The sequence below is a fragment of the Nakaseomyces bracarensis genome, assembly GCF_045282275.1.
Source record: "Nakaseomyces bracarensis strain CBM3 chromosome Unknown Scaff7_0, whole genome shotgun sequence".
NCBI lineage: Eukaryota > Fungi > Ascomycota > Saccharomycetes > Saccharomycetales > Saccharomycetaceae > Nakaseomyces > Nakaseomyces bracarensis.
In genome coordinates this window covers 627069-654670 of record NW_027263968.1, presented here as the reverse complement: position 1 = coordinate 654670, position 27602 = coordinate 627069, and the positions used below count along the sequence as shown (strand labels likewise).

At 36.1% G+C, this 27602-nt stretch overlaps 12 protein-coding genes across 12 annotated transcripts; 6 read left to right on the top strand and 6 right to left on the bottom strand.

Annotated features, from left to right (window-relative positions):
• Nucleotides 1-291: 291 nt before the first annotated feature.
• On the top strand, nt 292-4401 carry RNJ42_01755 (uncharacterized protein; the record flags this gene model as incomplete). The annotated part of the gene is made up of 1 exon (XM_071051920.1): nt 292-4401. The coding sequence occupies one exon, from the start codon at nt 292-294 to the stop codon at nt 4399-4401; it is 4110 nt and encodes a 1369-aa protein (XP_070907310.1).
• Nucleotides 4402-4812: 411 nt separating this feature from the next.
• On the top strand, nt 4813-5445 carry RHO1 (Rho family GTPase RHO1; the record flags this gene model as incomplete). The annotated part of the gene is made up of 1 exon (XM_071051919.1): nt 4813-5445. The coding sequence occupies one exon, from the start codon at nt 4813-4815 to the stop codon at nt 5443-5445; it is 633 nt and encodes a 210-aa protein (XP_070907309.1).
• A 618-nt stretch (nt 5446-6063) lies between these two features.
• MRP2 (mitochondrial 37S ribosomal protein uS14m) lies at nt 6064-6411 on the bottom strand (the record flags this gene model as incomplete). Its single annotated transcript, XM_071051918.1, has 1 exon — nt 6064-6411. The coding sequence occupies one exon, from the start codon at nt 6409-6411 to the stop codon at nt 6064-6066; it is 348 nt and encodes a 115-aa protein (XP_070907308.1).
• Nucleotides 6412-6834: 423 nt separating this feature from the next.
• MET16 (phosphoadenylyl-sulfate reductase (thioredoxin)) lies at nt 6835-7620 on the bottom strand (the record flags this gene model as incomplete). The annotated part of the gene is made up of 1 exon (XM_071051917.1): nt 6835-7620. One exon carries the CDS (start codon nt 7618-7620, stop codon nt 6835-6837), a length of 786 nt encoding a protein of 261 aa, XP_070907307.1.
• A 522-nt stretch (nt 7621-8142) lies between these two features.
• NUT2 (mediator complex subunit NUT2) lies at nt 8143-8679 on the top strand (the record flags this gene model as incomplete). Its single annotated transcript, XM_071051916.1, has 1 exon — nt 8143-8679. One exon carries the CDS (start codon nt 8143-8145, stop codon nt 8677-8679), a length of 537 nt encoding a protein of 178 aa, XP_070907306.1.
• A 400-nt stretch (nt 8680-9079) lies between these two features.
• MYG1 (Myg1p) lies at nt 9080-10222 on the bottom strand (the record flags this gene model as incomplete). The annotated part of the gene is made up of 1 exon (XM_071051915.1): nt 9080-10222. The coding sequence occupies one exon, from the start codon at nt 10220-10222 to the stop codon at nt 9080-9082; it is 1143 nt and encodes a 380-aa protein (XP_070907305.1).
• A 300-nt stretch (nt 10223-10522) lies between these two features.
• On the top strand, nt 10523-12871 carry COG3 (Golgi transport complex subunit COG3; the record flags this gene model as incomplete). Its single annotated transcript, XM_071051914.1, has 1 exon — nt 10523-12871. The coding sequence occupies one exon, from the start codon at nt 10523-10525 to the stop codon at nt 12869-12871; it is 2349 nt and encodes a 782-aa protein (XP_070907304.1).
• Nucleotides 12872-13229: 358 nt separating this feature from the next.
• Nucleotides 13230-14711, bottom strand: RNJ42_01748 (uncharacterized protein; the record flags this gene model as incomplete). Its single annotated transcript, XM_071051913.1, has 1 exon — nt 13230-14711. One exon carries the CDS (start codon nt 14709-14711, stop codon nt 13230-13232), a length of 1482 nt encoding a protein of 493 aa, XP_070907303.1.
• Nucleotides 14712-15694: 983 nt separating this feature from the next.
• On the bottom strand, nt 15695-17347 carry RNJ42_01747 (uncharacterized protein; the record flags this gene model as incomplete). The annotated part of the gene is made up of 1 exon (XM_071051912.1): nt 15695-17347. The coding sequence occupies one exon, from the start codon at nt 17345-17347 to the stop codon at nt 15695-15697; it is 1653 nt and encodes a 550-aa protein (XP_070907302.1).
• Nucleotides 17348-18270: 923 nt separating this feature from the next.
• On the bottom strand, nt 18271-18732 carry BUR6 (negative cofactor 2 transcription regulator complex subunit BUR6; the record flags this gene model as incomplete). The annotated part of the gene is made up of 1 exon (XM_071051911.1): nt 18271-18732. The coding sequence occupies one exon, from the start codon at nt 18730-18732 to the stop codon at nt 18271-18273; it is 462 nt and encodes a 153-aa protein (XP_070907301.1).
• A 5883-nt stretch (nt 18733-24615) lies between these two features.
• On the top strand, nt 24616-25368 carry YIP1 (transporter YIP1; the record flags this gene model as incomplete). Its single annotated transcript, XM_071051910.1, has 1 exon — nt 24616-25368. The coding sequence occupies one exon, from the start codon at nt 24616-24618 to the stop codon at nt 25366-25368; it is 753 nt and encodes a 250-aa protein (XP_070907300.1).
• Nucleotides 25369-25741: 373 nt separating this feature from the next.
• Nucleotides 25742-27469, top strand: MSM1 (methionine--tRNA ligase MSM1; the record flags this gene model as incomplete). The annotated part of the gene is made up of 1 exon (XM_071051909.1): nt 25742-27469. The coding sequence occupies one exon, from the start codon at nt 25742-25744 to the stop codon at nt 27467-27469; it is 1728 nt and encodes a 575-aa protein (XP_070907299.1).
• Nucleotides 27470-27602: the final 133 nt, after the last annotated feature.

The window sequence follows — 27602 nt, the reverse complement described above, 5'->3', positions numbered from 1 at the left end:
AATTTTAATAATAGGTGCCCTTTTAAGGGTACACTAAGTGAAGAGGAAGAAAAAGAAAAATTATTGAAAAATTAATTTAAATTGCGATGAGCTCATACATTTGGGGGGTGTTGAGGGATCATGTTAAGGAATAATTGCCCTTTGATTAATAGTTATATATCTCTATAAATGACAAATACGATCAGGTTCTTTTTAATGGCTATCGAGTTTTTTAAAACTTGACTTTGTTTTAATTTCTCATTTAGGAAAACGAGGTTCTGATCAACCATTAAAGATACAAATATTTGCATTATGGATCCTAAATATAGAGATGTGAATAAGAAGTTTTCTGAGGACGATGTTATTAAACGGATGTTAGGGTTACCTATTTCGGATATTATTAAAGAACATGGAAATATACAAGGTTTTGAATCAGTAATATCTGGAGGATTATATGGGAATGGCTTAACTGTGGATGATGAAGAATCTATGGAATCTAAGTATCAATGGAAAGGTTTTTACCCATTGTATGGCCAGATAAATGATTGTCAGAGCTTTAAAATAAATACAGAGTCATTTGATAATAGTTTTTATAGTAATGCGATTACTATGCTGAAGAAAGAGGTAGGACATGTTGTGGATAAGGAGAAGGTATATAAGGATCCTGAATCACTTGATGACCCAGATTTGGATAGCTTGTTAGATGAGAGCTTGCCAAGAGACCTTGACTCACAGTTATCGAATAAAGCTAGTACTCAAGCAGCCTTGTTTGGAAATAAATCAACATTTGAATTTGAACAATATCCTGAAGTATCGTTAGAAGGTTCATATTGTCTCCAATATAATAATTCTCTCTTAATTTTGAGTAATAACTTCCGTGCTCACTTGAAAATACAGGCTCTCGCATACAGGTTTATTGACACTTCTAAAGGAAAACTACCACCCATCCTATTAGTTATAGAACGAGGAACTAATATCCTATATTCAGTGGTTTTGGTGCGAGACATGTCAAAATCTTTCATAATGCAATACCATCGGTTGAAACCTACGCTAGATGACGACCTTGAGGCACCATGGGTAATACTAGGGAATTATGACTCTCCTTATTTTGTATGTAAAAGTTCTAAATCCACCTGCAAAATATTTCGGTTCAAAAATGTCTTACAATTTGAATATGTCTCTACAATTAAGGTCTGTGGTAATATAATACATGGATTAAGCGGACCTTGTCCTACGAATGAAGAAGATGGGTGTAATATTTCGTTTATTAGCGAAAACGGTGATTTTCTGATCTTAAGTTACAATAATTGCAACTTTGAAACTGCTATAACTGATAGTGGTTCACTGATTTTTGAATCTAGTGAAGAAAATATTATTGGGGGTAAGCTGTTGAGCACCGGAAATTACTTTATCTCAACAAATAAGTCCCAATACTTGGTAAAACCCAAGAACCTGGTGTCAAATAACGCAGAATCCATACAAAGGTTTGATTACAACTTGAACTCTACCAAGGTACTATTCTATGAAATGGGCTCATTTGTAGCTTTTCTGAGAAAGTTTGAATTCTATAGACATATAGCAACTGCGATGCTGTTTGTTTCAGACAATTCTTTTGGGTATGTATTAATTTCTAATGATTCTCAAATAAAAATGGGTGTTTTTAATGAGTTAGAATTTAAAATTATAGGTAACTTTACTCCAATTGACTTGCGAAATGTGGATGATCATATTTGTATACGAGGATACAACAAGGAGAAGATCATTGAGATACGACTTGATATAACAGAACTATTAACCTCTGAAACATATGGAATTCATGATCTGAACGAAGTTGTTCTTGAACTACATGATTATTTTAGGCCTACATTATTCCCTAAGGGCCCATATATTAATCGTTCTGTTACCAATGATTCTAATAAGAATAACCTGTTAATATCAAAAAGAAATGATAGTATTGTACTTTTTAAGCTTGATAACCTTTCTATACAGACAAGGAAATTATGGACAATAGACTTTTTCAATAACTACTCTAAGATTCTGGATGTTGATTTATCATCACTTGATACTGAGCTTTCATTAGCTCTATTCCAAGAGCAGGATAAACAAAGTACTTCTGTATTAGTTGCTGGATCAAATGAAAGAGAAACGAAATGTCAACTTGTAAAACTAGAAGTCAACGAGGTGAACTTAACTTATCTTGACGACTTGATCCCGAAACAGGATGGATTTAACCTTCAGCTATTCTTCATAAAATGTTATCTTATTCAAGTAACCCCAGATGGGGTATTTGCGTCAAATTTATCTACGAACATAGAAATAGATGATGCTACTATTGAATTATTTTCAACCAATGATATAATTACGCATGTTACGAATGTGGGTAATATCTTAATTTTTTATTGTAGCCCTGGACATCTTTTTTATACGAATGATTTGCTGGCAGTTATAGAAGGTAGAGAGATATTCAAAAGGTTTACGAGCTTAGAGAAGTATGTCGAATCCAATAGTCAAATATCTGCTTCCTTAAATGGAGGCATAAACTCAATTAAATACCCTGGGGCCTATATTGAACAATTACAAATATTTTCAAGGGATTTTTCTGGTATGGACTCTAAGAGAAGGAGAAATTTTTTGCTCATGTTTAAATTAGAGAATAATTGCCATATTTTAGATTGGTCTAGAATCTTTGAGGACGCTATATCAGAGCCAGATATAGGTACTTTGAACGATAATATTCTCAGCTGGTCTGAGGATAAACTTCAAGGATTTACTATCATAGGTGACAGAATTTTATTATTGATAAGTGATCATTTCCAGTTTTCTGTCCCAATATCAGAAATCCAATGCAACAATAACTGTAAGCTAATTGATCCAGTCAATTTGAATCTCCGAATTGATATAAATATTGCTGCCGACTATAGGTTCAAGACCACAAATAATAAGGATCAAATACTACTTTTTTCTCCAGAGAAGCTCTTTCTATTAGACTTTAATTTTAGGTTAATTCCCAACAGTTTTTGCAGAGAAATTAAAATGCCAGGAGAACTATTGGATTCTTCGATTTTGGATGCCATTTTAGTTCCACATTACAATGCATTTATGGTACTTTTTGAGAATGGTTTACATATGATAAAAATTGAACAGTATGGATTAGACATTGAAGAAGTTCCATTAGCATATAATGACCTGGGTCTTGAGAAGGCAGTTGATACAGAAGTATTTTGCTGTTTAGAACCTACTAAGTATCTCAATGTGAAAACATCAAAATCCAAAACTTCTCGTAATTTTTATATTATAGATCAGGTAACGAAGCGAAGTGTAAAAGTTATTAATAGAGCTTTTGAACAGAACGTTGAACTACTCAGCCATTTAAAAATTGAAAAATTGAATGGTATCAATAGTAGTAAAGATAAGTCCGATATAATGATTCAGTTGATACTCTATCACGACCAAAGCATATATTTGGGATTAGTATTGAAAGAGGGTAGTGGTACGTATTATTTTGATATTATATCACAAGAGAATGTCGAAGTCAGTATTAAATCAATTGAGACATCGTTAGAGAGTGCCAAGTTCGTAGCCACGTATGACCTTCATAACTCACAGCAATGCATCCCATTCTCGATTTGTGAAAACAAATTAAAGAGGGGTAAATCAATGGCATTTCCAACAACCAAGTCATGTTATGTTCCGAACAGTAGCGCATATTTCTTGGATTGGATTGACGGTGAGCTGTATATGTTTGAAAAGCACGATTTCGCAGTAGGTAACGATCAAGTGCGTGATCGACTCGGCTTTATGGGCTATGGTATTATCGGCAATCAAAGCATGAGCAGTGGTACAGGCGTCTCTCCAATCTTGTTACGAGACCATAAAGTATGTGTAATGGAACCTTATGAATACGGCACAGATATCAAGGTATTTAGCGTCGGACTATACAGGTCCAGCAATGGGAGTGTAGTAGACACTTATTTGGCAGAGTTATCCCAGAAGCCCGAACGCAAAAGTTTGAAACATAAATTTGAGAAGTATACAACTAACCAAGATCAACAGATAAATTTCACTATAACAAATCAGCCTTCTACCTCAAGCACCATATCCTCGCGTTCTTCTTCTTCTTCATCTTCTTCTTCTTCCTCATCCTCATCTTCTTCTTCAAGATTGCGCACCTGGGAAACCACAGCGATGGAAATCCCCACTGTGGGTACGCCCTCCGTGTTCTACGACTCTACTAACGACAGGATATACGTCAGCTCAGAGACACAGGTTTGTATTATAGCTACAGATGGTGCAGTGAGGCCATACACAAGAGAAACGAACCTCTCCATCAAAAACTACATCCCAGCACTGCGCGACTTCACAAAGGTGTCAGACATAAACCAATGGTACTTAACCCCACTACGTAGATCAATCCTGGACTAGTCTAAAACATTAATATATATATATATATTACTTGAATTGTGCTGACATGTGTACTATCACTGAACACGAAGAGGCGTAGTCAGGGAACGCGGAATCCTCTTTTTTTTTTTGATCTCGAAGGGAAAATTTGTTGTTTATTTTTTGTGTTTAAATGATATAAATAGATATTTTTGGTATTCTAGTTCAAACTCTTTTTAGATGCTAGTCCTTCTTTCAGTATCGTAATATTTTCAAAGCTTAAGGGAAGAACAACGAAAAGAAAGGAACGCTTACCTGAAAGACGTTATTTTGAACACTAAAATAGAAAACTGGATTTTTTACTTTTAGATACGTTAGAAGCAAGAACGAGAAAGAACCAAGGATTTAGCAAGAATAAAGTCATAAACAGTAGAATAATACAAGAGTAGAACAATGTCACAACAAGTAGGTGCTAGTATTAGAAGAAAGTTAGTTATTGTTGGTGATGGTGCGTGTGGTAAGACATGTCTTTTGATTGTCTTTTCTAAGGGTCAATTTCCAGAAGTATATGTTCCAACTGTTTTTGAGAACTATGTTGCGGATGTTGAAGTTGACGGTAGACGTGTTGAGTTGGCCTTGTGGGATACTGCTGGTCAAGAAGATTACGATAGACTAAGACCTCTATCCTATCCGGATTCCAATGTTGTGTTGATCTGTTTCTCTATTGATCTTCCAGATTCCTTGGAGAATGTGCAGGAGAAGTGGATTGCTGAGGTATTACATTTCTGTCAAGGTGTTCCTATCATTCTGGTGGGTTGTAAGGTTGATTTGAGAAACGACCCACAAACTTTGGAGCAATTGAGAGCTGACGGTTTGCAACCTGTCGCCACTGCTGATGGTCAAAACGTTGCTGACCAGATCGGTGCTACTGGTTACTACGAGTGTTCCGCTAAGACTGGTTACGGTGTCCGTGAAGTCTTTGAGGCTGCCACTAGAGCCTCTTTGATGGGTAAGACCAAGAATACTGGTAAGAAGAACAAGAAGAACACCGGTGAAAAGAAGAAGAGAAAGTGTGTTTTGTTGTAAGTGTTACACTTTTATCAATCATCTCTTTCTTCCTTAAAAAAAATATTTTAAAACTATAAAACTATAAAATATAATAAGAAAAAAACTGTAAAGTAAAACATGTCTTTTCCCATTAACCCATTCCTGTCTACTAAAATAAAAAAATAGTTTTTTTTTTTTATTAATCTAATCCAATGTATTCAAATTTTAAATTAATAACCAATTTCTAGAAAAAACTTTAAGTGTCTTTTGATTTTATTCAGAATATCAAATCAATATTAATAATATTATGTTAACCACTTTGACAGAAAAATAACTTCTTCAGTATTACAACAAATAAAAACAAATACTCCCATCATCCAATGGTTATTTTTGATTAATCCATCTGTTTTATATATAGCTAATTTGTTTATACTACACGAACAAAAAGAAAACCCTTTATATATCTTTATCCTAATGAATAAAAAATACAAAACACTACTCGAAAGCAATAATAACTTCACAAGAAAGGCAATAATAATGTTAGTAATAATTTAATATTAATTAGAATATTTATATGCTATGTACAAAACGGGGCTAAATGAAATACTTCTAAATACAAGTGGTGGGGAGCTGTGGTAAGTGAAGAAATACCCATACTCACCAGACACCTTTCTTAACACCAGGTAGTTCTCCCCTTAACGCACGTTCTCTAAATTGATATCTACATAATCTAAAATCACTTAGGACAGCTCTCGCATGACCAGTCTCCACACATCTGTTCCGTACCTGTGTCAATCTCGTGTAGTTTGGCATAGAACTGAGCTGTAATTGAGCCTCCAGCCTGGCACGAGGTGGTAACGTTGTGTTTCTGGCAATGAACTTCAGCGCCTTAGATGTGATTTCATTCTCAGCAAACTGCTGTCTTTTAAAATTGTCCCTTATAACCCTCGCATTCAGGAATCCAGGAGGTAACTTGGTCTTGATCGGAAATCTGAAGTTACCCATTTCGATATATATTAGTAAGAAAACCTACCTCGTTGGGTTAATTGATATTTAGACTTATAGATATTGGAATATTGGATAACTATTTCATGTCTACTTCTTTGTTATAGGCTGTAATTACGCTATCTGCGAGAGGCCAAAGCGGAAAACCATAAAAATTATTGAAGTTATGTATTAGTATACGGTAATTTATCGTGATTATCGTGTATCATTACTTCCTATCCAACCGTAATACACACAGTAGAGTATATTATTAATTATAAAGTTTTACATTAGTAATTAGTTGTTTAAGTGTATAATGTTCACTGACTAGGATCTATTAGACACATATATATTAATTAGAAAAGACCAAAAAGAAAATGTATAACAAGCTGATAAATATATATATCTTAAAAGTAGAAAATAAATAATAATAGTCGTGGAGTTTTATTGGGCACCTGTGCCCTTAAGGTATTGAGCAAATCTGCTCGTTTCGTGGATACCACATTCAGTCTTCTTCTTCCCCTTCCAACGGCCACTTCTCTCGTCTTCTCCCTCTTTGATAGGTTCAGTGGAATGGTAGTCACCAATGGATTTATAACCTAGGTCCAGGAGCTCGTTATATGGGACGTCATGTTCGTCAATGTACTGTTTTACTTGGTCGAATGTCCAGTTAGCTAGTGGGTTGATCTTCAGTATGCCAGTTAGTTCTTCGATTTCAATGAATTGTAGTTTCGCCCTAGCGGAGCCCTGGGACTTTCTACGACCAGTGAACACTGCGGTCACACCAAGTTCTTTGTAAGCCCTGCTAGCAGGCTCGACCTTGACTAAGAAGTCGTATTTGTCGTCATCTTTCTCCCAAAGGAAGTCACCATGCTTCTGTGCAAATTCCTGTTCATTTTCACATCCCAAGGGCTTGTACACATGGATAGACTTACCAAGAGGCTTGTAGTACTTCTGCTCGACCTTATCCTTCAGCTCGAGTGTCTGAGGAAATAAATGTAGTGTATCTATCGAGATCAATGGCACCACAGCCTCGGGACCCAGTCTCGATAGCATGTCAATAGTAGCCAATCCAGTAAGCCCAAACGCAGTGGTCTGGAATAAATGTGGGAAGGTGACTAGGGACCATTTGAGGATCTCCTGGGGCTCCAAGTGTGAAAGAGCTTCGTTCCAGTGACCTACCTGCTCCTGTGTCACACTAATACCGTTATTCAAGTTATAGACCTTCATGGTAGTGATTTTTGATTATGGTTCTAATTAATGTTGCCAAAAGAAAAGTAAAGGACTCTATATAAATATTACGGCCAGCATTATTATACATGGGTTTTTGACATATCCAGTTTTGACATACTTATATATTACAATACTTTATATTCGGTGTTTTGATGCATTTTATTACACGATCTTCAACAACTGTGAAATAAATGCCACAGTGGGAGATATGGTCTTCCAGAAAACAATCGAATGGCTAAGCTCTCTTGGTAATCAAAGGCCAGTAAACCACGTGAAGTCACTCTGAACTCTGACCATGAGAATTGAGCTTGACTTACCCAAACTAGCCAGTAAATCAAAAATTTTATCACCTAGGCTATCATGTGACCTTTGATGGAATTATGAAATAAAGGTCAAAGCTCAGGTTAGTGAGCTCAATTACTAATGAAATAAGGGAATTCTGTATATAGGTTCTATGGAATTGCTGCAAAACTTGTTTGGTTTACACTTATATTAGGCTTCAAGAGGAAAAGAGTGAAAATGGTTACTGCCACTAACCTGGAAGAATTACATCAAGAGCTTGGGACCACAGAGGACCAGGTTCGGTCTGTTATAGAGTCGTTTATCGAGCTCGGTGTCTCTGTTTATGATTTCCCTGGTACACCTGAGGCTACGCAAGGTATGGTAACGAATTTAAAGAGAAATGTCGACCGTATCTTTAAACTTAACCAGCGGAGTAATGACCCTCAGAGCATGCTGAAGGATGTGAAGGTGCCTTTGGAGGTTGTTCAATACATTGAGGACGGTCGTAATCCTGATATATACACCAGGGAGTTTGTGGAGGCTATAAGGAGGTCTAACCAGTACCAGAGAGGTAAGATGCATGGTATGAAAATGCTGCGAGACTCCTTAGCTGAGAAGATAGCAGTACAGTTTCCAGAGCTGAAGAACGAAGTTGATGTTATAGTACAGAAAACCGATGGCAATCAAATGAACGGTAAGTCTACTGAGGTTAAGCCAAAAGTTGATATCTCTCATGAACCTGTACCGAATGGTGAACAGGCCAATACTTCATAAAAAACGTATACATATATATATAATGATAGCAAAAAAAGATTAAGAATAGATTGTTTCTTATCAAAAATAAATAAATGTAATATACTACTACTAATATAGTCAGTCTCTAATAAATATAATATACACGAATGAAAAAAAAAAAAAGTGAGCATTTTATGGTAATTTACCTACTATAGCAAGTAGTTAGAGTGTTGCAGAATGTGATGGCTCCTTAATAGCTTCTACCTCTCACCGCTAAATCTTTATTTCTGTTGCTTCTTTTTAGAAGTTACAGCAAATTATTCGAGTTGTAATTTTATACTGACCTAGGAAAAGTACTCGAACCAAAAGAAGATCAAAAAAGTTATTGTAATAAAAATTGTTATTCTTCTTGTTTATCAAGAATCAAATTTTATACAATTTAAGCGATGGACATCTTGGCTAATTTGTAGACAGATTCCTTAGATTTGGCACCACCGATGAAACCAGCAGCGTGGATGAAAACACCATCAGGAATACCAGCCTTTTCGGATAACACATCATCTCTTAGACCTCTTAGGTGCTCTGGTAGGCCTCTTCTAAATTGGAAAGAAGTGGAGGTAACTGGAACAGTAGAGATTCTCCAGGTACCAGTACTATCAGCAAATAGAACAAATTCGATTTGGCCTTCAATACCTTGTTCCTTCTCAATCTCATACAAGTGTTCCTTCCATGGGCAGAATTGCGGTAGTACAACGATCTTACCGCTGGCATCAGCAATCATTCTATCCTTGATAGCCTCAGCAACAATAGCCTTAGCTGGTAACCAAGACAAAGCGTAACCCTTGACCAAATCAACGAATACTTCACCTACAAAGTTGCTGGCTCTTTGGAAGTTCTTGTCATATGCCTCTGATGAGCTGTCACCGTTCCAGGATGGGTTCATACCGGAGATAATACCTGGGATACTGATACTGGTGTCCTTGAATTTAGGAGTTAGGTCCTTGGAGTTCTCGTACTTGTCAATACCGTTATCGTTAGCATCAAGAGCTTCAATGAATTGTTTGTAGACCTTGTCGTACAGGATATCCAAATCAGACTCAGAGGAAGTAGCACCACTCTCAGAAATTATAGTAGAAATGATCTCACGACCGAAATGCTTGTAAACCAAACCAGCAGAAGACAACTTGGTAGCATAATTCTCGTTGTAAGTTTCGAAGAACTCACGTTGGTGATGGTCAAAGAACTTGACACCGTCGTACTTAGCACCAACATCAACGACAATGTCGCTGGCTTCCCAATCTTCAGGGTTTCTGGATCTAACAACCTTAGCATCCTTGTACTTAGGCAAAAGTCTCAACATGTAGACAGCTAGCGATTCGTCAGCATGGAATGGACCGGAATGGGTACAGATTTGTAACATTTCTAATTTAACTCGTTTGGTGTCACTCATTAAAGTAGCTTTCTTATGAGATGAAAGAAATTCTATGGACCCAATTGAGAAATGAATAAAGGATCTATCACTGTTTAACCCCAAAAATAAAACAAAATAGCTCATTATGGCTGATTGATCATCAAAGCTCATCGCAAATTTTTTTTTTTTTTGGAATTTTCATAGAAGAGTCACGTGAGTGAAAATTCACGTGACTCTTCGATTTTGTTTGATTTTCCGTTATGGAACAGGACTGAACACACCTTCTAAAATTATCGATAGTAGTGATCTACTTTGTTTTCATTGAAACAGAGGATTGGCAACGTTTGAACGTCTAATAATTCATTTTATATCAATTGAGTATTCTGGTTAGTTGTTAAGCTCTTTCAATAAGTTGTTTATGTTGTTTTGCTATCACAAAGGAGTATAGATAAATAAAAATATAAGAAAATAATGGTTAGGGCTCGAAGACAGTCTGTGGTTGAGGATATAGCATCTCAACCTATTCAATTGGATTCCTTTCAGGCGGATGATGAGACGAAGTTTGGTTCCTTGCTGGCTGACGGGTATTTGTTGCAGAAGCTGGAGTCTCTGTCCGTGGAAGTAGATAGGAATGGTGCCAGCAAGGCATTTGTATTGGATACAAACCGTGGTGGCACAACTATAGGGAAACGTGTTGATATCAGTAGTGATAATGATAAAGATCGTTATGAAGTATATAGGAGGTATATCAAGCAGCTAGACCAGAGTATTGATGAGTTCAAGGTGGTATTACACCAGACCGAGAAGGTCAATAACAAGTTGGAGGAAGGGCTTAGTCAATTTATGGATATATCAAAAAGTACAACCGCATTCATTGACGACACTCGAGAGATACATGATGATAAACTGAGATTAGAACGTTTGAATGAGATTGTTCCTAATGATTTGAAGTATTTTGAGTCCTTAGACACCATTATCCGTCGGTTGAATCATGCTACGTCTCCATCTATTGTAAAGAAGGACTCTTTTAAGTCTATGTTGAAGAAGATAGATGTAGCTCTTGATTACTTACATGAACACTCCGATTTCAAAGAAGCAGAAACTTACAGGATAAAATATAAACAGTGTTTAATTAGATCTTGTGATTTGATAGTTCATTTTCTAAATGGCCTAGTGAAACGTGTGCTAAATGATATTGAAGGTAGCATTGCTAAGGATCCCCAGATGTCAGCGACAACAAAAGAAGTGCTTTTATACAATAAGTTTGCAACTATTGCAGAAGAGTACTCGGATGAGATGAGAGAGATAGTTGACAGACGTTCAATGGATACCTATACCAGATATAGTGATGAAATCGATTCTTTGTTAAATGAGTGTTTCAATCATTATTATCAAGCGAGAAAAAAATTAATAGATCCAGTTAATAGAGAAAAACTGAATTCAATTTACAAAAATGATGAATATGTACAGACTACTAGATTCATTCAAGCTGAATCCTCGTATTTTCAGCAGCTATGTGAAAATGAGTATCAATTGTTTGTAAAGTTCTTCCCTAATAAGGACAACAAAGAAAAGGCAACTCAATGGCTCATGCAAATTTGTGATCCTTTCTATGATTCTGTTAGGTCAAAGTTGCTAAAGGAGAACAATATATTGACCATATGTGATTCCATAAATTTATTTTCCTCATACTACGAGTTTGAGGAGGGATCAGAGGAGTATGAAAAGCAATTTAAGGATATCCAATATGACAAATTGTACGAGCCAGTTATGCAAAAGTTACAATCTCGATTAATATTCATTACTCAAAAATATATTGATGAAAAAATCGTTAAATACAAACCTCCAAAGGATATCTTTATGATCTCAAATAGAAAGAAGAATGAGAATAATGATGTAAATGACGAGATAGTACAGCTGTATATTGACAATTTTGATACAACAATGATAAAAGACGGTACTAATGGTTCGCAGAAGTCTACGGAAAATATCTTAACCACTTACTATAGACCCGTTATAAGTACTTTGGCCCTCTTAAGTTGTATCTATGAAAAGATAGGATCCGTTGTATTTGACGACTTGGCACATCATATAATACATGATTGTCTTGTATCTTTACAAAGCGCATTTGAAAGCATTGCAACTTTGAGTGACGATTTCAGTTTTGTGGAAAATAGTCTATCATACTTAAGAAATTTACTCTTTCTAAGGGATGAACTTCAGGACTTCAGTATACAATATACTGTTAATGAAACATTCTTGGATTTCTCTGCCGTTGAATCGCTATTCAAAAGATCGAAGTCGTCTGTTGGTTTTGAAGAGGTGCAGAAACCAGTGCTTGAAAGAAGAATGTCTTCTCAACAGCAACTGTTTAATGCGGCTAAAAGTTTGATACCAAAACTAGTCACCAACATGGTTGACTCGAGGTCAGAGATCATTGATTCTCTACGATATATTATAAGAATGTTTACATCTAGGGCTACCTCTTTGATTATTGCTGAATACTTACAAATTCCTGATACTGCTGATTTTGACATCTTGGGAAATAATATAAAGCTCAGAGAATCTATTGATGAAAACTTACCAAGGCTTATTAATTTAATCCGTAGTTATATCAGCTCTGATGAAATTCTCGAGCATCTTTTAGATGCTCTAAAGGAAACAATACAAGCAAGGTACGCAAATTACTTTGAAACTCTGAACGAAATGATTGAAAAAGGTTCTGTTGAGAAATCAAAGGTTTCAGAAGTCATGTATATCGATACATTTGCCGAATACTTGAATTCTAGCATTAGGAAAAATATGAGTATTAAAGATTGATCCCTAAGGAACTCTCTTTATATAAAATCTAAAAATTAGTTTTGTCTTAATATATATCTATAGAAATAAACAAGACTTTTTTTTTGCCTGTTGTCGGTTTTTTATTAGTTTAATTTATTGTAAAGAGATCAGCAATGCACTTCAGCAATTGCCTAATTTATAATTGGCCTAAAATTTATCACCAAATAACAAAATAAAATGTTAATCAAAGAAAAAATTTTCCTTATTCGTTAATGAAATAAAAAAATAGAATAAAATATCATTATTTTTATAAAAATGTCGTGAAGGTTAGTATTGGTATACTTTCAATGAAAGTTTTACCATAAAAAAAGCAATTTAAAGAGAAATTTAGAATATTTCAGCTATAGAAGTGGGTCATCTTTCTACTACTTTCATGAACAACCATTTCGTTACGTTTGAATTCGTTAATCTCTCTCTTAATTTCAGGTTTCTGAGTAGTCGTATTTGCACTGCTTTCGTTACCTTGGGGGCGAGAAGACTCAACTTCTATGAAATTCTCCAAGAATATCTCGTCGCTTCTTTCGTAGACTTCCGGAGCCCAAGTGTCTGTCAAGTATACCTCGTTTGAGAACCTAATCCTCTTACTCATGGTAACAGCTATACCGTTTCTGACGATGTTAGCAAGGTTCATGCGTTTATAGTCCGAGTTTGATGGAATAGTCAATTGAGATGTTTCTGGCAGAGACGAAGTGAGTATCGAGGATTGATTTGAGCTTGAACCAGAGAAGGAGCAGTTTTGTAGCTCTTCAGGAGCAATGTAATGTACTTTCTCCCATTGTTTCACAAGTCTAGCATAGACATCCGAGTCATCCTCGGACTTTGTTTTCGGTTCCTCTATAACCGCGGTGTTGACAGTGACGGCAGGTTCAGGAGCCACATAAGTGGTAGCAACGTGCTCCACTTCATCCTTAGACTTAAACAAGCGTTTGAAAAACGATCCCAGCTTCTTCTTCTCTTTCTCCTTGGTCAAGTTAGTACCAGCCTGTTTTTTCTGTACCGTCGGAGTAGCAACAACTTTGGTGACACCAGTGCCCGTTTCGTTCTGTTGCGTGCTTGTGGTCTTACTCACGTATGCGTATGGATTAGGTTTCTCCTGGTTGTTTAACCTCTGTTCCCTTCTAGGGATGAAGACCTCACCGTTATCGAATTGGAACCTAGTGCGCATCTTCTGTTTCTGTAGTTGGTAAGGGGTCAGCATTGGAACCGCTGGTTTCACCGTATTAGCATGCTGTGGCCTTAAGGTGTTATAACTATGGCTCCTTACCACTCCACCGTTCTTGTTGTTATGACTATTCGTTTGATAAGCATTGAACTGAGAGTGTGAGTAAAAAGAATGCCTCTGTTCAGGTCTATAGTTCCTGTACTGCTGCACAGGGTTCGGCCTCCCATTAGGATGGAGGTGTTTCATCGCTGGTGGAGGTTGCGTTACAGTACCAACTCCAGCTCCAGTACCAGTTGCAATAGAGTACATATTATTTGTACTTGAACTTGATCTTAACTTTGGATTTGGATCAGGTTTTGTTTTCGGTTTTGGTTTTGTAGGACTCCGAGTTGAGGTCCTTTTAACAGTATCAATTTGAGTGTTACTGTTGTTCAGTTGGGAGTGTTGTAAGATAGCTCTCTTTCTGATAGAGTCCGACCTCTTCTCAGGGCGTGTCACTTTTGTCTTAGGTTCTTTTATATCATCAGAACGATCAGGAAGAATAAACTCCCCCAACATTATAGAGTGTCTCAATGACGTTTGATCTTGCGTCATGAGCCTAGACTTTCTATTGGGGCTGAACCTAGGATCAGAATGTAACACCGGAGATGCGTACATTGTCTTGGAGTTAGTACGTTTTGGTTGTTTTTTGTATTGGTTATCGTATATACTAATTACTTATGATAGTTATGTGTTCTCTTTTAGTTAATTTGTATTTTCAGTGTAAGAGTGTTATTTTACAATGGTGTCAATAGGCTGATACTTGTTGGTTATAAAGACAGCTCAATTTGTACAAAGCCCTGTTTAAAAAGCAGCCAACAAAAAATTTAGCAGTCTTCTTAAAAGAAAAAAGGCCGAACACCGGAACAGTAAGAAAAAAGCCCTTCCAGCCTTCCTGGATTGCCTTTTTTATTCCTGTCTCTCTGTTAGAGACTCTGTGTACGAAACTCTGTGAAAGAAAACGTTCTGTCTAAAAACTGTAACTCCCTGTCTAAAAAAATATCCTGCGCCCGTCAAACTCTCCACGCAAGTCAGAAAACCTCTCCGTGTACTCGCTCCGTCTAATCTCTTGCCGTGGGAATGGCAGGTTCCCTTCCACTTGTTTCTTAGGGCATAAGGAGTGGTGGGGGGGAAGAAGTAAAGAGAACCGTGGGGAGAAAGGGAAGAAACAATGCCACGAACAATGGAGGTGGATGGATATGGGGGGGAGGGAAGATTTGTGCGTAGATTGTGAGTACAGGGCTGGGGCAGGGTGAGAGAGAGAGAATTAGGGCTAGAAGATGGAGTAGTAAATAACAAACAAAATAGATATGACTAAACCCTAAAAATATAAAAATACGTAAACATAGAGGAAGAACCAAAAACGCGACGTAAATAAGAAGACACGTAGGATGGAAAACGCAAAGCCTCGTAACTACACAACACGCTATCAGAAATAAGAACAAACAATTCGTGTTTATTACGGACTAGCCCTATATATAAATAAATCAAGAAATAAAAATAAAAAAAAATAGCTGATTAAAAGAGGAAATGTATTTAAAATGTCTATAGTTGAATTAAACGTTACGAAAAGAAAAAAGTAAAAAAAAAGAAAATGGGTTCTACTCGTCTACGGGTAATTCGTGAACGTGTATACTTGTATCTTTCTTTGTAGATTCGTCATCATGTGTTGAGGCTGAGGATAAGGAGACTACTTCTGAGCGGTCTATCAACCTGTTATCCCAGTACTCTATGAAATGGGATAAGGCAGTGATGCCTGTGTAGTGGCCTAGTTTGTCGCATGTTCTGTGGAAACGGCCTTCAGGGTTCTTCTTGTAGAAATGTATTAGTGTGAGCCTAGTAACGCAGATGATCAAGGCACAGACTAGACCTGCGCCTGGAGCCACCACGAAGGCGCCGAAAGTGCTCCAATCGTCGACGTACAGACCGTTAGTGATCAGCAATAACGCACCACCTTGTTTAGCAGAGTCGTAGTAGATCGTACCGAAAATCCATACGCCCAGGATACCGGAGAGACCACCGCCGATGACTTCCCAAGCGCTCCAGAGGTTGTCGAGCTTGGACCACAGGCCGATCACCAACACGGGGACGACACTGGAGGACAGCAAGTCAACGATCAGATAGATGTTCAGCACATCCTGGGCAATCAAACCGACCACCACGACAGGCACCATGATCGCAACGACGATACCACGCACAATCATGATGTGCAGTTTGTTTCTGAACACATCATTAGATACGGTGGAGACAAGCGCACTCTGTAAGGAATCCAATGTACAGGTGGACAGCACGGCAACGAAGACTAGTGTGAAACCCATGATCCAGGACGGAAGCTGTGCCAGTAGTAAGAAGAATGCAGCACCACTGTTCTCCTCGTCCTTTGCGGGCATCAAGCCGGCCCAGACGGCGATAAACCCAGTAACACCGATCACAGTGACGAAGACAACAAGGATCACGCAGGCTATAGAGCACCCAATTAGCAAGTCCTTATCGGACCTGGAGGCGAAGGTACGCAGCCAGAAACCACTCATGAAAAAATCGTTGGTGAAGATGGCAAAGGTCAAGATATAGATCAATTGCCAGCCCAGTTTGTTGGCCTTCAACAGCCCCGATGGCCCTATTAGGTCACGGTCGATGTGTATACGGCTACCCATGGCAGCAGCAACAATCACCAACAGTACAAACACTATACTAACTTGAAGAGAGTCCGTCATGAACGATATATTGAACCCACCGATGGATGTGTAGATAGTGGTCACCACACACTCGATGATGATGACCGGCAGGGAGTTAATGTTGGTCAGGGTGTCAATCGCATACTTCAGCGAGGCCACCTCGCTCACCAGGAACAGGTAGACAGTCAGAATCGTGCACGCACTCAGGTACCACCCGCATATCAGCCCGAAACGATGGAACACCCACTCCGTCAGCACGAACCCACGCGGAGTCTTCTTACGGATCACGGGCCCCAGGAACGCAAAGATGAACATAGGAAGCCCACCCGCCAGAGCGTATACAAGAAGCCCATGCAGACCATCGATATTGGCAATCTGTGGGTACGCAGACAAAACACCGCACCCTAGACCTGACGCCACGAAGTTGAAAGCCAGCGGCAACGCCTTCTGCGTCCCGTTGGCAGACAAGAAGGTCTTGGCGTCTCGCTTCCAGTACGCAACCGCGGACGCAGTAAACAGCAGCATACCATATGTCGGCCAGATAATTGCATGTGCAGCTTTGAACGAGAGATTACCCATTCTGTTAATATTATATTATAATTAGTAGCCTTGTATTTGTTTAAATTAACCTTCTAAATATAGTTCGGTTTCGTCTGTACACTGTTTTGAGGTTTTCGTCTGTGGTTCTTCTATGAATCTCTCAAGATCTGTACTTCTTCTAATTTCAGATTTCAAGGAAGAAGATGCAGGAACAGGTAGAGATATCACGGCGCTTAAATAACAAAAAGTGAAACACCCAATTTTATTCTTTGATTTGAAAAATTAATTAAAAAAACACTAATTAATGAGAAAAAAATTTTTCCGATGTCTTCTAATTAAAAGAAACTTCTGTTACAGCCGGACCTTTCCTATCTCATTAATCTTCCACTTGCTCCCACTGTTTCTCTCTCTCTCTTTCCCTCTTCTCGGCCGTATATAGCTAATATAATCATTTCCAAAAGTACACACCTTTGAATACAACACAACAAACAATATTTACATTTTTTTTTTATAAAGTAAAAAATTTTCTTCTGCGTATCTTTCTGTGAATCTTGACTAAATCTTTTATTTTTCAAAGCATAAACTTACAATTTTTTGAAAGTTATTCATTTTTGAGCCATCCTTCTTCAATGCGGTTACCGGTCGGTCTGAGACGATGCATTTAGTCGAATATTTTTTTTTTTATTATTTTTGATTGCATTAACTCCGGGTAATGTCATTTTACCCTGATATGATTTCATCGGTCACGTGGAGGATACACGTGACTGGGTATATTTCTATTATGTGTAAAAGATAAAAAGAATATTAATCAAAAGTTATTAATACCTTGTTGGGATGTTAATTATAATATTTGTTGTGTTTTAAAACTTTGTAGAGTTGTTTCCTCGTTCTTTCTACTCTTCTTCTTTTTTTTAACAAAAGATTTGAAGTAAAAAGATATAAAATTACAGATTAAAAAAAAATTATGCTTCGTTTTCCTTCTCATCTTCCTCGTATCCTTTGTAACCTGCACATATGCTTTCACGTAGGAAGTCGAATTTCTCATCTTCAAGTATGGTGTCTCTCAGCACATCTGCTGTGATACGCTTCATTCCGCGCTGACGTGCAAGATCACCACTTTTCTTCACTAGTAGCGCGATAAAGAACTCCAGTGAACGACCCGTTATCACTGGTGTAGCCTGTGATACTTTACCTATATCCTCATCAGACTGCATTATCTTCTTAACCTTCGCTGGTGGGAAATGTGTCTTGATCTTCTCAAATACTTCACGCATCTCATCCTGTCCTTCTCCTACCCCTTGTACTTGTACTTGTCCCTGTACTTGTCCTTGTCCTTGTGTAGGCTCCTCCATCACTTCGTTACTCGCCACAGGATCATTCACACGTACACCATCATACCCATCCGTCAATTGATTAATATCCATTGTGTTGTGTTTTTTGTTTGTTTATTTACAATATATCGTCTTGTCTCTCAATGATTCGTATTTTCTTTTAATGTTTTCAATCCAGAGATATTTTCTTATTTCTATTCCCTTTTCCTCATTATTTTTTATGTAATGACCTATCCAAAATAAGAGATGTCCTTTATCTTAATTTATTTTCATTTTTTTTTAAAACTTCAATTTATTTAAATATCAAGAAAAATAAAAAAACTACCGATGCTGTAAAAAAAAAAAAAACCGTCCCCCATCCATTGTGGAAAAATACAGAGATTCGCACTTGGAATGTCCGGGTAAGTTTCGAAATCGTGAAATTTACAAAAAAATTTAAAAATATTAATAATTCTTCCCCGCCAGGACTCGAACCTGGAATCTTCTGGTTCGTAGCCAGACGCCGTGACCATTGGGCCACGAGGAACAAGAATTCGGTTACGTAACTCATAACTTGCTGTCCCTATATCGATTTATTTTTATAGCGAGCATTTCTAATTTTTTCATCTATTCGATCTGTGCTTGTATGTAAAGAAATTAATAAGCGAATAATTCTTTTAGTATATGATTTATTGTAGCTTGCTTGGTGTTATGCAAACAATAGAAGCGGATCATACATTCTAACGCCGAATACAACATTCATTGGCATTATACAAGATTTTTTAGTTTTTGTTGTGGTTTTAGATTTTTGCATTCCGTTGAGGTGTCTTTTTTTTTTTTTGAAAGAAAGATTTAGACTTTTTACATGTCTAAGCATTAAATTGGTTTGTACTAATAAAACTGTAGCATCCAAGGTAATTTAAAAACATCTGGGGTATGTGGAAATTACTTTAAAATGATCTTTAACGTGGCACTTGGCAATGTGTCCCCCCTCCCCAATTCTTTTGTGGTTTTCTAATCTCTTACCATTCCAAATATACTCTGATTTTGAGGTATATGTGTTATTTAAAGTTTTGAGGTTCTTGACCTTTTATTTTTTGTTATCTATTGTGGAAAACATTTTTTACATTCTTCTGTCAAGTGACAACCGTTCGGTTTATAGTATGCAATTTTTATTACCCAGTAAAAAAAAATAGTAACGATCACCTTATTTTAGTCATAGTTTTCTTTGTTATGTGCTGTAGTTGCGTGATGCTTTATTTTTCTTGTATACGTGTGCACATGGGCATTGTTCTCCCTTACTTCATAAAAAGAATATGGGGTATACGTAAATCACCTGACGAGTCATGTGTCTAATAGATGAAACAGTATTCAACTTGGTTTTGTCGTAATATGTCTTTATATGTCTTTATATGTCTCATAAACGAAAAAAGTCCGGGGCTCGTGGGGAAGGGCAGCAGTGTCCCATTTGAAGTACCATCACCTGATACGTTAGAAGCACCCTCCGGCCTAGCAAAAAAAATGAGTGTGTCCTCTATTTTTTTTTTAATTTTTTCTAACACGTCATTTTTTAAAACCATATTTTTATTTTTACGTATTTTCGATTTGAGAGGTAAAGGGGAAGGAAAACCAAATATTTTAGAATGCAGCCATATCCCCTTTTTTTATTTATTCTGTAATTCTTAATTAAGTTTGTATGGATGTTAAAGCTTTTAACCGATGGTTTATCAGAACGGACGAATTACCTAAAATAGTAGCGAACCAAAAAAATTCAATTTGTCTAAATAAACAACTTATTTAATAGGCTCTTTTTTATTTTTTTTTTCGAAATTACGTAAACCCTCGGGTATCTGCGAATTATGCGCAAGAAGGAAAGAAAAAAGAAAGAAAAAGTGTCAAAGGAAGAAAAAAGAAAGAAAAGGAATGTTGATGCATCCGATCCGATCTTAGATATTTAGGAGAAGCCTTCTTAGTAAAGAGGGACGCAACTATTTTTTTTTCCTTGTTCCTAATTACGCATTTTTCGCTGTAATAGAAAACTCCTGTAGGAAGGAAAATGCATATATCTTGGTTCTCGGCAATGTTTAATTCTTTAGGTTCTCAGCCGTGACCCAGTCATTTCACAGTGTGGAGTTGTTAGTTTCTTTTTACGTTAAATTTGTGCTATTTTCAATATTGGCAAGGGTGCCTTCTAAGGAAACAACAAAAAAATTCCATCTAATTCTTTTTTCCTCAAAAATTGCATTTTTCGCATTTCAACATCCTCGTAAGAGTAAATGCTATATGTGAAAAAAAAGACGTTTTGCGGCAAAATAAAAGTGCCCTCCCAATGACAAATAAAACTTATTCCCAAATACGGAAATAGTATATGGCAAGTATAGATAGTATTTATTTATTTATTATTTATTTATTTTGAGGGTTAGTAATAGAGGGAAAAGCATTATTGAGTGGGGAGCAAATAAAATAATTGAGCTTCATATATAGAAAGAAAAAAAAATACCTTAGAGTGGGGGAATAACATAGAGTGGGGGAGGAGTTGTAGCAAAAAAAAAAAGCTAACCTTAAAAGTGTTGGAAAATACTCGATGGCGCAAGATCCAAATGTTATCACCTGATATTCATTAGTAACATAGTAGCAATATTGTCAACTATCCTCTCGTTCTCAATTCAGTTGCGTCCTTTTTTTTTCATTTTCTATTTTTTTTTTATTTCTAGGTATAACATCTCGTGTTTGTATGCTCGTTGTTGTGGTTTTTCTTAGTATTGGCGAACTATATTTACCGCCCATCACGATAGGATAAGAATGCTTCTCCTCCCCGCCCCCAAACTCTTCGAATAATTTTCCTAAGATGTAGAGAAGTCTATGCACCCCCGCCTTCGTACACTGAGGTGTTTTCTATTTTTCCCTCAAATTCTTTAAATTGATGCAGGTGAAGTTGCTTTTTTTTTATAAATACTAAATAATTAAAAAAAAAAGTAATTATTACGGACGATTATTATTGTCCGTCACGTAGAATCCGCACGGTAACATTAAAATTATTTGAAGGGACAAGAAAAAAAGAAAGAAATGTATCTTCTACGGAGAATAAGTAGGCGCGGCAGGAACCGCAAAAAAAAACAATTATTTTTTTTGCCTTGCTGGCACCCTCTAAATAAAAGCGGGCTTTTTTAGACCTGTTACTTTTTTTTTTGTTCCTTTCACCCCACGACATTCAAGGACAAAGTAGTACAATTGAGGACAAAGGAAGAGGGGGGAGGGGGAGGATACTATGCCCAGGCAATGTACTAAGAAAAACGGTAAGATAAAAATAAGTTTGATGGGACTACATGTAAAAGAAAAAATAAAAGGGATCAAAAAGGAGGGAATAACTAAGTATAACACAGAGAAATACATACAAAGGTAAGAAAAAGCAATTTATAATTTTATTACTTTTTATTAATAGATGCACAGTAACCTCGTAGTGTTTTGTTTAATTCTTCGATGGAGGGAAAAAATTAAAAATAAAGACAATAAAAAATCGCTGACAGTGGGGAGACTAAGAAAACAAAAAGATAATGATAAATTGAGAAACCCTGCTACCCTTTTCACAATGAATAAATGCAGATAGCAATTATTAGAAAGACACGTAGTATTAGGAATTAAAAAAACAAAAAACGAAAAAACAAAACAAGCATTATTAGTAACGTATGTTTTGTTTTAATTGAATCTATTGTATCATACTGTGACATTTCGTTTGGTTAAAAATTCTCTAAAAGAGGAATAACGTAAAACAATTAAAGCATTGTATATTCAACGATGAATGGGATAGCTCATTGAATTTTAATTTAAAAAAAAGGTATATATATTGATATTCTTTTATGCTATTCAGATTTTTTTTTATTTCTTGTAAACCTTTAAACTTAATTTAAGTATTTTGAAACAATTCTCAGACTAGATCTACAGGGAGATCATTTTATTTTAAATGATCTCTCTCATCGCTTTAGAAATAGAGTTAGGATTTATATTTCCATCACTTTTTTCTGTTTGATTATGAACGATACTCTTATTGATTATTGAGTATGGGAAAAGTGTGAATAAAAGATTGGTCGCTGGTATTCACCATTTTTTTCCCTCTCTCTCTATTCTAAGGGTATAATCTAAACGAAACTAATGATGCGAAGTCTTAATTTCTAGTTCTGTCTAAATTAATGTTCATTTATTCATTTTGGTTTGCTTTTTTTGCTTATGGCTGTTGTTTTTTTTGTTTCTTAATGGTTTAAAATGGCTTTTCTCTTTCACCCTCTTCGAATACTAATTGCATTACTATATGTGGTGGGGTTCGAAGCCATAGGAGAGAGGGGGAATGGTTGTATGAAAATCATCAAGAATTAAAAAAAAAAAGTCCCTAAAAAAATAAGCTTGTAAATGAAAAAAAGAAAAAAGCGGTTATAAAGAGCTTTTTTTTTAAAACAAAATGGATGTCTTAAACGGGTAAGACCTTTTTTTAACGATCGAAAGCGGGTAAATGATATCAATGAAACATTGTTTTACAATAAGAAGTGTTGTGGAGGGTTAAAAGTATAAGGTTGATGGAATATGTTTTAGAATTACTGTTTCTACTATAATTAGAATAGTGGTGGTCGGTTAAATTGTGTTACTCCTAATTAAATTAAATCATCTATCATTTCTTTCTATTTCCATTATTTGAATTTCTTTTGGTTTTTTTTTATCTTTCTTTGAGGTGTCTAATGGTGAAAAAATAAATTAAAAATTAAAAGAATATCGCGTAAATGAATAATAACAGGTATTTTTATTAGTACTTAAAAGCTATTATTTTGTATTACTTTGATTATTTTTATTAAAATTATAAAAATAATTGAAGGAACCAATTAATGGTTGTTTTTTTAATAAAACTGTTATAATTTATTACAAATAAAATAAGGCTTCTTGTTTTATTAATTCTTTTTTTTTCCTACTATTTGGTCGTGTCCGTGTCCCTGGCCATGTGTCGTGTTCATGTCCGTGTCCCTGTCCGAGACATAAAGTGTAGCTGTCTCCAAGAGTAGTAGATTTACGGAAAAAAAAATGAATTAATAATAATAGCGGCTTATATTTTATTGGTATTCCTTTTTTTTTTTTATTAATCACCACTTTAGATAACCTCAATTGTAGTGTAGCCTTTTTTTTTATTCTAATATAGGAAGAAAAAAAGAGACAAGATAAAAGAATACGAAAGAAGGCTAAATTTTGGGAAAAAGAGTGTGCCCTGAAATGTGCAAGATAATTTAAACAATTAAAAAAAGGAGTAATTTACCATTGACTTTGTTGCAATTCAACACAATTCTAAATCAGTAATGAAAAACAAGATAATTGCAAAAAACATATAAAAAGAGACCATTTGATCCTCTTGACCTTCTCATTGCTAAGACAATATCATTTTTTTATTTCCCTAACATCTCTTGTATTATATATTTCTTTGCTTTATAGATTACGAAACTCTTTAATTTAATATATTCACTTTTTCACGGAAACTTTGAACAAAATTCAATATTAATTCATTTATATCTGATTTTTTACTATCTAATTTTTTACTATCTAATTTTTTACCATCTGATTTTTTACCATCTTATCTACGTCAACACATTTCACATAAATTACTAATCCATAATCAACAAACATTTCATCCAATTACAATGGCAACTTGGCCGAGTGGTTAAGGCGAAAGATTAGAAATCTTTTGGGCTCTGCCCGCGCAGGTTCGAATCCTGCAGTTGTCGTTATATTTTTTTTGTATATTTTTTACCATCGATTACCCGGAAATATACACGAAATGATTTTTATTTGTTTTATTTTTTCTCGTTTTTTTTTGTAATGGGCTTTTTTTTTTTGGTGATATTTTGCTATTTCATTCTTAACTATGGGGCTTACAAGGGGAGTTTCTTAAATAGTATATTTAGAAATATAATTCTTTTATAGTATCAAGAGAAAGAAAAGAAGGGTATATAACAAACATATAAAATGAGTTATTTCCAGAGTAATAATAATACTAATAATACTAATAATATGAACTCATCCGGGTTTTATCAGCCTTCATCCCAGTTTGCATTCCCACAGGGGTCAATGTCTTTCCAATCAGGGCAAACTCCAACTGATACCAACATGGTGCCTCCTGATCCATTGCCTGCTGGGCTATTAAATGCATTGTCTACAAAGGGATATGCTTACGAACCTCCTCTGTTGGAAGAAATAGGTATAAACTTCGATCACATCATCAAAAAGACTATGTACGTGCTGAGACCTACAATGTCGAGCTCAATGCTATCTCACGAAATTCTAAATGACTCTGACCTGGCTGGCCCCGTGATCTTCTTCATGTTGTTCGGTCTCTTCCTCCTGATGGCTGGTAAAGTGCATTTCGGCTACATTTACGGTGTCGGCCTCTTTGGAACCATATCCCTCCACAACTTGTCAAAACTGATGGCAAACTCTAACCCTGCTCAGGCACAACAGTCCTCCCTCCACTTCTTCAACACAGCATCCATCCTGGGCTACTGCTTCTTACCTCTATGCCTACTATCCCTCTTCGGTGTCTTCCACTCGCTGAACAACACGATGGGCCATGTCATGGGTGCTTTGTTCGTGATATGGAGCACCTGGTCCTCTTCTGGGTTCTTGAACAACTTGCTGCAATTGGAAAGCGCTAGAACCCTCATCGCTTACCCTTTACTCATCTTTTACAGCGTGTTCGCTCTGATGGCCATTTTCGTATAGTCGCATTTTATATAGAAGTTCTAATATACTAAAGACCAAAATTATATTTATTACATGTAATACAAATCTTTTGAACTAACTTAATTGAATTTGAGAAAATGATATTTAAATTTGATATTCTGAATACTACTAAGTGACTCGATTTTTAATCAAAAGTAGTTTATTTTGCTTCTGTGATCTACAATTGATTAAAAGTTGGGCTGCTAGAGTTCGAAAACATGAAATTCTACCCTTAATTAAATAAAAAAAAAGACATAAAGAATCAAGAGCTAGACAGTACACAAGTTAAGTATTGTTCTATAAACAACATTAGACTAAACTATTAGAACCTTTATACTATCAAGAAGAAAATAGCAAAGTTGTTTCTCACCATATGTTACGATTAAGACCCAGGAGCGGTGGTATTCACTTACTGCGGTGTTACTCGAGCCAAAGTCATGTCACAACACCTATTTTCTATCCAAATGCCAAACCTCATTTAGGTCACCTTTACTCGAGTTTGCTTTGTGACATTTATCACAGGTGGAAGATACTGAACGGAGACAAAGAGGCACTATTTACTACTGGCACAGACGAGCATGGCTTGAAAATACAACTAGCTGCTGAGAAGAACTCCTTTGACAATCCTAGAGCATTTGTTGACCAATTGATCCCTGAATTTAAGGAACTAGACCGCGAGTTCGATATAAAATATACACGGTTTATAAGAACCACTGACCAAGACCATCTAGAGAATGTCAAGAAGCTGTGGTTGTTATGCCTGGATGCAGGCTACATCTATAAAGGGCAACACCAAGGTTGGTATTCTATATCTGATGAGACATTCTACCCTGAATCGAAAGTTATCAAGGACCCCAAGAACGAAGGCAAATATATTAATACAGAATCTAATAATGAGGTAATCTTTCAGAGCGAGGAAAATTACTATTTTAAATTATCTGCATTCAAGGACAGACTAATTGCATACATTGAATCGAACCCCGATTTTATTCATCCTCCGTCTAAGAAGAACCAGATTCTAAGAGACCTTAAAAATGATTCTAATGCAAGCGTCGTTAAGGATATTTCCATTTCGAGACCATCTACCAGACTACAATGGGGGATCGAGGTTCCAAATGATTCAACACAAAAGGTCTATGTTTGGTTTGACGCTTTGTGCAACTATTTAACCTCTGTTGGTGGAATAGTTGCGATTCTACAGAATCAGACTACTAAAACTGTGCATAAAGTCGACGGAAGTCAAATAACACTAAAAACACCAGCTAAAGTATGGTCCAATACCATCCATTTAATTGGTAAGGATATAGAGAAATTTCATATTATTTTCTGGCCTAGTTTTTTGATGGCTGCTAATATTCCACTACCAAAGAAAATAGTCGTTCACAACCATTGGCTTTGTAACGGTGTTAAAATGTCTAAAAGTTTAGGTAACGTTGTCGAACCATTATTGATGTCTACATATTATGGTGCAGATATGGTCCGTTGGTTCTTAATGGAAAACTCGAAATTGGAAGAAGATGGTGACTTTCAAGAAGACAAACTTTTTTCTACTACAGAACTATTCGCTTCGAAATGGGGAAATTTGATTAATAGATGTAGTGGGAGTAAATTTAATATCCAACGATCTGTTGAGTATTTCACCCAGGACAACAAGGATCTGAAACGGATATTCCAAGAAATTTTCTCTGGGGAGACGGAGCTACTAAACACGTTAGATGATATATCCAATAACTTAAGTTCGCTTCCTTCGATAATGGAAAACGCTTACGATAGGTTCCAACCAAACATGTTAATAAAAACGATTTGGGACATAATCAATGATACAAATGCTCTCTTTCAACTATCTCAACCTTGGAAAAGGTCTGGAAAACAACAAGACGCAATAATTTTCTTCTGTATTGATATTACGCGTATTCTAGCCATCTCAACACAACCTATAATACCTCAATTATCGAACAAATTTCTAGACCATTTAGCCGTGGATGTCAGTAGGAGAGGTATAGAATACCTCCCTATGGGGACCGATAATAATTACGGAATAAATGTTAATTTAAAAAAAGGTGAGGTTCCGATTCAGAGAATCAAGAAACGTCATTCATAAGAAACTTGTAATTCGAATAAAATACTTGTAAATAGTAGCATTACTTACCAATTCGATGTTTCCTAATTACTTTTTGTACTTTTTATTGCACGAATGTCCATTATTCATGACGTATATAATTCAAAAAAGGTTC